The sequence below is a fragment of the Phyllobates terribilis genome, unplaced genomic scaffold (genome assembly GCF_046119375.1).
Source record: "Phyllobates terribilis strain yellow unplaced genomic scaffold, ASM4611937v1 Scaffold_5__5_contigs__length_657084704, whole genome shotgun sequence".
NCBI lineage: Eukaryota > Metazoa > Chordata > Amphibia > Anura > Dendrobatidae > Phyllobates > Phyllobates terribilis.
Genome location: NW_027362765.1, coordinates 289,525,331 through 289,538,521, shown reverse-complemented (window position 1 = coordinate 289,538,521; position 13,191 = coordinate 289,525,331). Strand labels below are relative to the sequence as shown.

Here is a 13,191-nt window from a genome sequence, read left to right as displayed (position 1 = left end):
ACTATGAAAGTGTCCCCAAGTGCAGTTGCAAAAACCATCAAGCGCTACAAAGAAACTGGCTCACATGAGGACTGCCTCAGGAAAGGAAGACCAAGAGTCACCTCTGCTTCTGAGAATAAGTTTATCCGAGTCACCAGCCTCAGAAATCGCAGGTTAACAGCAGCTCAGATTAGAGACCAGGTCAATGCCACACAGAGTTCTAGCAGCAGACACATCTCTACAACAACTGTTAAGAGGAGACTTTGTGCAGCAGGCCTTCATCGTAAAATAGCTGATAGGAAACCACCGCTAAGGATAGACAACAAGCAGAAGAGACTTGTTTGGGCTAAAGAACACAAGAAATGGACATTAGACCAGTGGACATCTGTGCTTTGGTCTGATGAGTCCAAATTTGAGATCTTTGGTTCCAACCACCGTGTCTTTGTGCGACACAGAAAAGGTGAACGGATGGACTCTACATGCCTGGTTCCCACCGTGAAGCATGGACGAGGAGGTGTGATGGTGTGGGGGTGCTTTGCTGGTGACACTGTTGAGGATTTATTCAAAATTGAAGGCATACTGAACCAGCATGGCTACCACAGCATCTTGCAGCGGCATGCTATTCCATCCGGTTTGCGTTTAGTTGGACCATCATTTATTTTTCAACAGGACAATGACCCCCAACACACCTCCAGGCTGTGTAAGGGCTATTTGACCAAGAAGGAGAGTGATGGGGTGCTATGCCAAATGACCTGGCCTCCACAGTCACCAGACCTGAACCCAATCGAGATGGTTTGGGGTGAGCTGGACGGCAGAGTGAAGGCAAAAGGGCCAACAAGTGCTAAGCATCTCTGGGAACTCCTTCAAGATTGTTGGAAGACCATTTCCGGTGACTACCTCTTGAAGCTCATCAAGAGAATGCCAAGAGTGTGCAAAGCAGTCATCAAAGCAAAAGGTGGCTACTTTGAAGAACCTAGAATATAAGACATATTTTCAGTTGTTTCACACTTTTTTGTTAAGTATATAATTCCACATGTGTTAATTCATAGTTTTGATGCCTTCAGTGTGAATGTACAATTTTCATAGTCATGAAAATACAGAAAAATCTTTAAATGAGAAGGTGTGTCCAAACTTTTGGTCTGTACTGTATGTCATGGTCAGATGGTTAGGTAGGGGTTCCTGAAGATGTATAGGTACGTCATGGCGATTGTGCACAGCACAGGAGCCGTGCCCGCACGATCGCTGCCAGGAGCTTGGCTTACACGATAGCCAAGCCCTGGCAGTTTAACAGCCTAAATGCTGGGATCAATATCGATCGCAGCACCCGATAGGCACCCAATAGTTGTCATGATGACCTCCGGGTCTGTCACTGACTATGGTCTGCTTAGACCAAGCCAGAGGCTTCTGTCAGTGTTAATTAAAATAAAGGGGAACTTATTTTAATAGTTTGCCCTGTTTTGCTTATAAACTATGGCACAAGGGATGCCATTGATTTAGGAATAGCAGCAAGTTTTTCTCAATATAAAGTGTCAAACTAGCAAACTGGGGGCAAAGCAATTTTAATAGGTTTATTTCTACACCCTCATTCATGTATATTTCATAAAAGTTAAGTTTTAGGTCGTGTTAGTGAGGGTTATTTACTGGGGGGTTCTCCCCTTTTGGTATGTTTTGTAGAATCCCTCCCAGGTCTGTATGTACCCCACTGGTTTTTCTTTTGAAAATTGAAAGCTTGGGGCCAAAGCAACATTTTAGTGGAAAAAAATTGTAATTTTCCATTGACTCAGCCCAATGTTATACAAGGCTGTGAATTGCCTGAGGGTTACAAATGCTCATTACACCCCTAGATGTATTCCTCAACAGGTGTTGTTTCCAAAATGAGGTCACTTGTGGGGTTTCTGAAGTTTTGGCATGTCACTGGCTCTTCAAATGTGTCATGGTATCCGCAATCTATTCCAGCCAAAATAGAGCTCCAGAATTCAATTGGCGCTCTTTCCCTTCTGAGTGACCAAACAGTAATTCCAACTCATATGAGGTATCGCTCCACTCAGGAGAAATCACACAACAGATTTTGGGGTCCATTTTCTCCTGTTACCACATAGGACGATGTTTTCTTAGTGGATAGCCTGGATCAACCAGACCAGCCGGCAAGCTGATTTACTCTGGCAACACGATGTTGGAGCTTTTTTTACTAATACAGATAGCGTGGTGTGAACTATGGCTATAACTCTAATTTTTAATCTTCAACACGTTCTCTCACATGGGATTGCTCCATGTATAGATTGAAACAGAATTTTATGAATTTGCATCTCTGACTTAGTGGGATAAGAACTACAGCAACTCATTAAACCTCCCTTGCTGGGGGGCATTATACACATAAAGGTGAGCAGAACATGCGCTCCTGGACATCTATTATGAACTAATGATTTCCACCTACCACCATTGAATTCAATAACTTTACTGCATGGAAATACATCTTATCTTCAAAGTGGAGCAGTGCCACATATCTCCAGAGCAGTTTTATAAGATTGATACCTAGATCCAGATCGGTACCATAGCGCAAGGTTATTTATTAACTATTTTGTGTGGTATAACTATCTAATTTATGGGCATAAACATTCAAAGTTTGTTTGAAAATTGCAAAATGTTCACTTTTTATATCAAATTTTCGATATTTTTATATATAAATAACTCATATCACCCAAAATTTACCACTAACATGAAGTACAATGTGTCATGAAACGACAATCTCAGAATCACTGTGGCACATTGAGGTTTTCCAGAGTTATTACCACAGAAAAGTGACACTGGTTAGATTTGGAAAATTTGGCCTAGTCAGGAAGGTGAAAACAGGCTTGGGATGAAGGGGTTAAAGAAGCCCTCCCATGAAGTTTTTTTTTTTACTAAATCTGTGTATATTAGTGATGATCGAGCATGCCCCTTGCTCGAGATTTACGAGCATGCTCGTGCGTTAAGTTTTCGTCGCTCCGTGAACATGATTTGACAGCTTTAATACATGTGAGGAATGCCTGTTTTTCCAGCATTCCTCACATGTATTAAAGCGGTCAAACTGTTGCAAATCATGTTCACGGAGGAACGAAAACTTAACGCCCGAGCACGCAGAAGATAATAGGTGCTCGCCCGAGCATGCTCGTAAATGTTGAGCAAGGAGCATGCTCGATCATCACTAGTGTATATGTATATGGTATGTAGTGTGTGTATGTGTTAACCCCTTCACCCCGAAGCATGTTTTCACCTTCCTGACCAGGCCAATTTTTTGAATTCTGACCAGTGTCACTTTATGAGGTAATTACTCTGGAACGCTTCAATGGATTCCGGTGATTCTGAGAATGTTTTTTCACGACATATTGTACTTGATGATACTGGTAAAATTTATTTGATATGACTTACGTTTATTTGTGAAAAAGGTGGAAATTTGGCAAAAATTGTGCAAACTTCAAAATTTTAATCTTTATGCCCTTAAATCAGAGAGATATGTCACACAAAATAGTTAATAAATAACATTTCCCACATGTTTACTTTACATCAGCACAATTTTGGAACCAACATTCTTTTTTGTTAGGAAGTTATAAGGGTTAAAAGTTGACCAGTGATTTCTCATTTTTCCAACAAAATTTACAAAACCATTTTTTTAGGGACCAGATCACATTTAAAGTCACTTTGAGTGGTCTATATGACAGAAAATACCCAAAAGTGACACCATTCTAAAAACTGGAGCCCTTAAGGTGCTCAAAACCACATTCAAGAAGCTTATTAACTTCACAGGAATATGTGGGGGAAAACGATTGTGTGGGCGTACGGCAGGTTTCGGAATGAGAGCCATTTGACCTTTTGAATGTAAAATTTCTTTGAATAATTAGTGGACGCCATGTTGCGTTTGGGGAGCCGCTGATGTGCCTAAACAGTGGAAACCCCCCACAAGTGACACCATTTTGGAAACTAGACCCCTCAGGGAACTTATCTAAATGGGTGGTGAGCATCTTGAACCCCCATGTGCTTCACAGAAGTTTATAATATTGAGCGGTAAAAATCTAATTTTCACGTTTTTCCCACAAAACTTTTTTCAGCCCCCAATTTTGCATTTTCATAAGAGTAACATGAGAAATTGCCACATACCATTTGTTGTGCAATTTCTCCTGAGTAAGTCGATACCCCATATGTGGGGAAAAAACACTTTTTAGGCGCACGGCAGGGCTCGGAAGGGAAGGAGCGTCATTTGACTTTTTGAATGTAAAATTTGCTGGAATAATTAGTGGACGCTATGTTGCGCTTGGAGAGCTCCTGATGTGCCTAAACAGTAGAAACCCCCCACAAGTGACACCATTTTGGAAACTATACACCTCAGGGAACTTATCTAGATGTGTGGTGAGCACTTTGAACCCCCAAGTGCTTCACAAAAGTTTACAACATTGAGCTGAGAAAATTAAAAAAAAAATTCCCTCAAGAATGTTTTTTACCACAAATTTTGCATTTTCAAAAGGGTAACAGGAGAAAATGGACCCCAATATTTGTTGTGCAATTTCTCATGAATATGCAGATACCCCGTATTAGGTCAAAAACTACTTCTGAGGCATAGGGCAAAGCTCAGAAGGGAAGAAGCATCATATTGGAGATCAGATTTTGTTGGACTGGTTTGAGGTGCCATGTCACATTGGTAGAGCCCCTGAGGTGCCAGATCAGGTGAACCCCCCCATAAGTGACCTCATTTTACAAACTACACCTCTCAAGGAATTCATCTAGGGGTGCAGGGATCATATGGACACAACAGGTGTGTCACATAATTTTATACCATTGGGCAGTGAAGAAAAAATAATTAAATTTTTACCATGAAAATTTTGTTTTAGCCACAGATTCTACATTTTCACACTGGGAAATGGGTAAAAATGGCACCAAAATTTGTCCCACAATTTCTGCTGAATGTAGAAATACCCCATATGTGGCTGTACAGTACTGCTTAGCCACACGGAGAGACTCGGGAGGGACGGATCGCTTTTTGCCTCCTGAAGCGCAGACTTTCCTAGAATAGTTTGCGGATTCCATATACAGAGACCCTACATGCTAGAAAAGCAGAATCCCCCTCAAGTGACCCCATTTTGGAAATTATACCCCTTTGTGAATTGATCTATAGGTGAAGTGACGATTTTCACTTCATGGGTGTTTTCCAGAAACAAGCTCAGTGGATGTTGCTAAGTGAAGACTGCAAACTGCCGTTGTAGTGACCAGTACTCTGTAGTAACCAGTACGTTGTAGTGACCAGTACACTATGGCCAGCTCATTCTTCTGGAGACATGCACCCATAAATTAGGCAGGCTCTCATTGATACAGGATTGGCCAAACATGTGGCGTTAACTGCTGTTTAAACACACACTAGAACGCAGAATGGAGGGGGACATTTGGATTTGGGAGCGAAGAATTCGATTGATTTATTTTGGAGGGCGAGGAGCCATTTAGTTTTTCCAGAGCCTTTGAGCTACTAGTAATGTGGAAGCCCGTATATTATTGTTAACAGATGAAGGACCTGAGTGGGGGCTTTTTTTTTGTGAATGGAGTTGAAGCTTTTATTGGGAACATTTTACATAACATTTTGGATCATGTTTTTCCTGCGCTCTACGTTGAGCACTTATATCGGGGCTTCCATCTAAATCTCCGAGTGATGTGATTTAGATGAAATCCCCAAGGGATCCATTCACTATAATGAGGCAGCAGTTAGTCTGGACTCTGTCAGGCCTCAGTTCAGCGTCGTCCTTCTTTTCAGAAGTGTACAGAACTGTGGCCAACGGCACTTTTATGCACGCCTAATAAAAAGAAGGACACCGTGGGATCACAGGTCCTACAGCATCCACAGTGCCTCCATCTGCCTCATTACAGGGAATCTTCCGCCGGGGGTTCCATCTGAATCACGTATTTCAGAGATTTACACGGAAATCCCAGTGTAAGCGCTCAGCGCAGAGCACAGGATAAATGTGAGCCGAGCCTTACTCCAATCTTTGGGAGGCAGAATGAATAAAAATCAACAGCATTTTAAGAATTGTTTTTACATATTTTTTACGCCCTTCCTCGTGTGGTATAAGTGATTAGATGACTTTGTTTTTCGGGTCGGTGCGATTACAGCAATACCAGATTTATATCGGGTTTTTATGATTGGCTGCTTTCACACACTAAAAGACGCTTTTTATTGTAAAAACAATTTTTGCATCACCATATTTTGAGAGCTATAATTTTTCTATATCTTGTTTTTTGCGGGACGAGTTGATGTATTTATTGGTACCATTTTCGGGCACGTGACATTTTTTGATTGCTTTCTATTCCGTTTTTTGGGAGGCAGAATGAACAAAATCCAGCAATTCAGGATTTTTTAAGGGGGGATTTTTTTATGCCGTTCCGCGTGTGGTAAAATTGATAAGGCAGATTTATTCTTCGGGTCGGTGCGATTACAACGATACCACATTTATATATTTTTTATGTTTTGGCGCTTTTACACAATAAAAACTATTTTATAGAAGAAAATAATTATTTTGGCATCGCTTTATTCTGAGAGCTGTAACTTTTTTATTTTTCTGCTGACGGAGCTGTATGGTGGCTTGTTTTTTGGGGGACAAGATGACGTTTTCAGTGGTACCATATTTACAGGTGTCTTTTTGATCGCGTTTTATTCCACTTTTTTGTTTGGCGGTATAATGATAAAGCATCGTTTTTTTGCCTTGTTTTTTACGGTGTTCACTGACGGTTTTAACTAATAGGACAGTTTTATAGATCGGGTCGTTACGGAAGTGGTGATACCAAATATGTGTACTTTTATTGTTGTTGTTTTTTTTTTTACACAGATAAAAAAATGTATTGGATTAATATTTTTTCTTTTTTTTTTTCTTTATTTTGTGATTTCTTTTTAAAATATTTTTATAATTTTTATTAAAAGATTTAGTACTTTTTTACCTTGCCCCAGGGTGGGACATCATCTTCAAACTGTCAGATCACTGATCTGATGCTCTGCAATGCATCTGCACTGCAGAGCATCAGAGCAGCATCTGACAGGCAGGAAGGAGGCGTCTCAGGCAGGAAGGGGTTAATATACTCAGCTACCGCCGTCTTCTCTGGTATCCACCGCACACAATCTACACTACATACACAAAAAAAAATCTGGATGCCATACGGAGCCACAGTACAGCATCCGATTGTTACAGATACATTGCAATTCTGTAACATAGGAAACTGTATATGGTGGTGTAAATGATTAATAGCTGCTGTAAAAAACGGAATGCATACGGACAGCACACAGATGACAAGGGAGAAAAAAATCATCCCACTTTCTGGATGAAACGCTGGATGATTTTTTATACACTCGCTCGTGTGAACCTACTTTTAGGCTGGCTGCAAACGAGCATATGAAAAATTGTCCAAGCTTTATCCATACAACTGGGACTATTTTTTTTTAAATCTTCACCCATGTGCCATCCATGTGTCCATTTTGTTTAGTCCGTATCAGATCTGGTGAAGTCCGTGTGCGATCTGTTTTCATACAATTGCATTAAAAAATGTACATGATCAAATACAGTTGGTTGGCTTGGTTCATAATAGAAATCTATGAGTAAAAATTGGATTCCATACTGTGGCTCCACATTGGATATATTTTTTTCACGCACCCATAGACTTGAATGAGAGTAGTGCATGCTGCGTTGTTTTTTTTCTTACAGTCGGACCAAGAAAAAAATTGTTCATCTGAACAGCCCTATTGAATAAAATGGGTTAGTGTGCCGTCTGTGTGCTATCGGATAAAAAAATCAAATAGAACACTCCCAATTTATACGCTAGTCTGCATGAGACCTAACCTGCGATATCTCAGGTTACAATTACAGCTGCGATTATGGTCTCATTTTAAGGGTTCGCTCATATCAGCGTATTATAAATCGCTCCGATGTTCGTCCCGAAAAGTTGTACGAGCGTCATGCGTATGTGTGATTTTTTTTTCTCGCCTAGCATCCGTAAGCTAAGCGTTTTTAACATAATTTTTTACATAGTATAATACTCTATGCAAACTTAAAGCTAATTGGCAAAAATAATAATGCAATCTTACATAAAGATATAGATAGATGATAGAAAGATATTAGATATAGATAATAAGTAGATAGATTGATCCATATTAGATAGATAGAATAGCTAGATAAATAGAACGAATAGCTAGATAGATACATAGATAAAAAATTAAAAAAGAGGCAGCACTCAAAAACGCAAAAAAGAAAAAAGGACCTTTAACAGCCCATGTGGCGTGGTGACATTTCGGTTACATAGCTATTAAAGGTCCTTTTTTCTTGAACGGATGACGGCCGTTTCGCGCGGTGTGTATTCAAAGGGTCCTGAAGTCACGGCCGTCGTCCGTTCACTGTGCTACATCCCTGCTTGCAAATAATTTTTTATGCCTTAAAGACTTTGACGTTTGAATAACTGGTGAGTGCTACTTCTACTCTCTTTTTTACTATGACATACCTAAGTTATCTCAAGCTTCATCACAGGGCATCACTACCCCTAGGCCCTGGGCTCCTAAAATTAAATGGTGAATAAAAAACTTGGGATGCTGGGGCTTAAAATGTCATCAGCTCTCCAATTAGTTTTCATTGTGTTGACTAAAGTGTTAAAGAACCGAATTTGAAAGTAGAAACAGCTACTGGGCCTGCACACAATCTTCTCACTGTATGTATACTATGGGAAGAACTTGGAGTCCACAGTGTATATTTGCACAGCAGAAAGAAGTTCAACATGTCCTTATTCATTATAAATACTGTATATGCTCAAGTATTAGCCGACTTTTTCAGCACATTTTTTATGCTGAAAAAGCCCCCCTCGGCTTATACTCGAGTACATACTTACATTCCGGCTGTGGAGGGAGGAGGGGGTTGTGGCGGCGGAGGAGCGGGACACAGGCAGTAGCCGGCTGTTGCAGCTACCACATGTGCCCGCTGCTAAAGAAAATTAATATTCACTCGTCTCCATGCCCATGGGAGTGGAGAGGAGTGAATATTAATTTTCTTTAATAGCACACGCAGTATCAGTCGCAGGCTTCCTGCTGCGGCTCAGTGATCCTGTGTGCTCGCTATTAGAGAGTATGAATATTCACTCTTCGCCACTCCCATGGGCGTGGAGAAGAGTGAATATTAATTCTCTTTAGTAGCGGGCACACAGGATAGCTGAGCTGCGCGCTATTAAAGAAAATTAATATTCACTCCTCTCCATTCCCATAGTCTGAGCGTGCAAAGGAGTGAATATCCACACAGCTCACCTCAGCGTCTGTGGGCGCATGGCAGTGACATCATGCGCTGCTCAGATGCTGAGATCAGCTGCTGGCAGAACAGGACGCAGCAGCGCTGGAGCAGAGGGAAGGAAGGCGAGTATGAGAGTTTATTTTTTTTGTGTGTGCAGTGGTGGGGGCCATGCATACCAGGATTGGGGATGACGGGGCCATGAATACCAGGATTGGGGATGAGGGGGCCATGCATACCAGGATTGGGGATGAGGGGGCCATGCATACCAGGATTGGGGATGAGGGGGCCATGAATACCAGGATTGGTGATGAGGGGGCCATGCATACCAAGATTGGTGATGAGGGGGCCATGCATACCAGGATTGGGATGATGGGGCAATGCTTACCAGGATGGGCAAATTTACCAGTAGCTGCTGCATTTCTCACCCTAGGCTTATACTCAGGTCAATAAGTTTTCCCAGTGTTTTGTTGTAAAATTAGGTGCCTTGGCTTATACTAGAGTATATAGGGTAAGCATTATCTATTTTCTGTATTTAGCAGTTATTACTCACCTGGGCTTATATCTATAGGAATTCCCTCCTCCTGATCACCCATCTCATATGTCTCTTCATCGTCCTCTAAAACTTCAACTTTAATATCAATGAAATCTTCAGCCTGTATATACAAATGATTTACCAATATAAGAATGAGGACTTAACCTCATGAGACAAATTCAACCAAATATGAAATGCTAGAATTATTTTAGGTCATCTACTGACCTAAATTCATCATTTAGTTATCTTCTTCCTCATTACATAAAATTACACACCTACAGATACAATAGAAATGTAGATAGTCTACCAGATGGATCGTTTTGCTGTTTTGTGAGAGCTCAGTTTACCTGAAAATCTTGTAAGTCATTTTCCTCTAGACAATCTTGGGAATGCAGAGAACTGGGACATCTCTCTGGTGTGGTTTTGTTACTGGATTCATCTGCAGGAAACATATATACACAGTGAAGAAATACATTTTGTATGCAGGATAATCAGATGATGATCTGGCCTTCATCAATAAAAGTTTACCAGCTGATGTTTGAGGCTGCTGGTCCTCCATCATGATGTCATTGTACAGATCCTTGTGCCCTTCTAAATACTTCCACTCCTCCATGGAGAAATGGACAGTGACATCCTGACACCTTATAGGAACCTGACACACACAATGATAGTTAACAAAAAGCTCAGTGATAGGAAACAGAGGATGGTTATCAATACAAAACACTCTGATTGGTATACATTTAACATTGGTGTACGACAGGGATCAGTATTGGGCCCTCTTCGTTTTAGTATATTTATTGATCAGATAATGACCAAGTGCAGTAAATTTATGGTGCCGTCTAGCAAGAGCAGATCCTGTCCCTGGCTGTCAGTGGTGAACCCTGGGGAGAAAAAAGAAGCTGTTTATTACTGCTTCGGTTGTCTCCTTTGCTGGCTACTTATTGCTCAGTGAGCGCTATGCAATGAACTGAACTATTGGCATTGCTGTTATTTCCTTAGGACCTGGCGATCACATAATCACTGGGTTTCTGCTCTCATAGTAGAGTTGCTGGGTACTTGCAGAGCCAGATTAGTTCTGCCACTGAAAGCTTGCAAAGTAGGATGATCTTTTCCCAGTTAGTGAAAAAATGATCCGTTAAAGATTAAAAAAAAAGAAAATTTCCCGAGATGATTTTTTATGATCTTTTGAGGACAATTTATGTAAAAAATCCAAATAAGTATAATACATCTGCAAAAAAAGAAAGAAAAGGTCTCCACTACAAAAAATACTGAAATAATTGTTTTATTTCCACATGAATGTAATATATGGAAAATTCATTCACCAGGTTATTCAGTGTGAAACATGAACGTAAAAAAAACAACAAAAAACTTGTTTTGCACCGCAAAAAGAGAATGAATATAAATTCCATAGTAATTATATGTATCCCAAAGCGGCAGTAAAAAGTTATACAATTTGTCCCACATAAAACAAACATTCATACTACATTCCCCTTGAAAAAGAATTGTGTGAAACGCAGTCATCTTTAGTGTTGATTGGGGTAATTATTTATTATATTACAGATAATGCTTTTTTATCTTATACATAATCACATTTAGATATTTACTTATGCATATGCACCTTAATGAGAGTATCTATATTTATGTATGTTTAATATTACTATGTCCCTTGGGAAGAGTCATCAATTGAATTCTTACTGATTACATGATCTTGTTTTCTATGATACCCATACCCCTACATGTCCGCTAATGTGTTTGATATTTCCCTGGTATACATATATGTATGCTTGTTAACATGATGGAATGTACGTTTATAAACGAATGTAATAAATGATATATTTTACACTTATATAAGTGTGGTACCCTTCTTTGTAGGATTTATAATTATTAAAAATGATGTTGGCTGCAAAGAGGAGAGGCTAAAATGAAAATAAATAAATAAATGGCTGGTCATTAAAAAGAATGTGTCACAATTTTTATTTTTGTATTTAGAATTATTAAATAATCATTTTTGTTAACAAAATGAAATGTACAGTTTTAACATATATTTTTTTTATAAAAAAAAAATCTGCAGTCACAGGGGGGTTGCTATTTTTATTTGCTGGTGTGCAACCGTCTGAGCACGACACTTACACACCGCAAGTTTGGCAGCCCCAAGCCATAGGAGATTCCAGTTGGTGTCCGACCGCATCTCTTGTACTGCGGCACGCCACCTGAGGTGCGCAGTTCACAGTTGTGGGGGAACAAGTCACCATTTATTGCAGCCAGGCACTGTGCGCAAATTAGAATTTTCCTCGGTCACCGATGACCCAGTTTTCAGTGGCAAGCAGTGACAGGAGCACAAGGGCAGCGGCGGTGAGCACAGGTCAGGTAGCTTTACATTTTGGTACTAATGCCAGGCTGCTGGAAGAAGTTACCTCTTCAGTCCTGCTCTAAGCGTTGAGAGCACTGCTGTGGTGGTGATGACTTCTTCCAGCAGTAAGAATAGTTCAGTAGCCTGGCATTAGTATTACAATGTCCGGCTGCCCAACCTGTGCTCACCACTGTTACCGCTAGTGTTCAGAAGCACAGTAGTGAAATCATTACGCTACTATGTTCTTAACGCTGACTCAGCTCTGCTCAGTGTAAAACCGGTAACTTGATCCAACAATAAGTGCATGTCACTGGATGAAATCACCACCGCAGCCCTGATGATAAAATGTGATAAAAATGGCCGCCATCACATATATCAAGCTGCAACCTGTCTTAGCCATGTGTGATCATCACATAAAGAGAATTTTTAAATCCCTCCTTGCCCATGATGTACTATGAGCAGTTGCTGGGTGTATGGAGCGGGAACACAAACTGGTCCAGCTCCACACAATGCAGAGGCCGGCAGCTGTGTTACACTGCCAGCATCTACTTCTAACAGCAGCAATTGGCATTAGTGCCAATCGCTGCTGTTAACCTGTTAAAACACCAACAGCAGCATTTAAACCATGCAATCTTGCTCGGTTGTCCATTAAGGTGTCTATCGGCCATACTGATGTATTGCAGAAAATAGAACAAATAATGAAATGATTGCAGGTTCAAGTTCCCCAGGACACTACAAAAAAAAAAAATAAAAAAAAAATAAAGTTTTTAAAAGAATAAGAAAAAACAAAAAATTTGACTCAACCGCTTTTTCTCCAATTAAAAAATGAAAAAAAAAAAAAAAATAATAATAAACCTATTAGGTATTGCAGTGCTAGCAAATGACAGATGTATAAAAATATTAAAAAATTATTTAAACAAGTACAGGAAGCGCTTTAACAAAAAATAAAGTAACGGCAAATGTAACTGAGTTTTGTGCCAAAAAAATGCAAGCAGTGATCAACATGTCTTGTCTACCCAAAAATGATATCCATAGAAACCGTTAACTTAAAAACATAA

General features: G+C 40.1%; 1 protein-coding gene across 1 annotated transcript in view; it reads right to left on the bottom strand.

Moving 5' to 3' along the window:
- LOC141271540 (uncharacterized) overlaps positions 1 to 13,191 on the bottom strand; it is a 140,648-nt gene that overhangs the window by 89,546 nt on the left and 37,911 nt on the right. The window contains exons 5-7 of the mRNA XM_073681594.1: positions 10,312 to 10,435; positions 10,131 to 10,222; positions 9,802 to 9,904 (exon numbers count right to left, since the gene is read on the bottom strand). Coding sequence (XP_073537695.1) covers positions 9,802 to 9,904; positions 10,131 to 10,222; positions 10,312 to 10,435 — 319 coding nt within the window. The remainder of the gene's footprint in view (positions 1 to 9,801; positions 9,905 to 10,130; positions 10,223 to 10,311; positions 10,436 to 13,191) is intronic.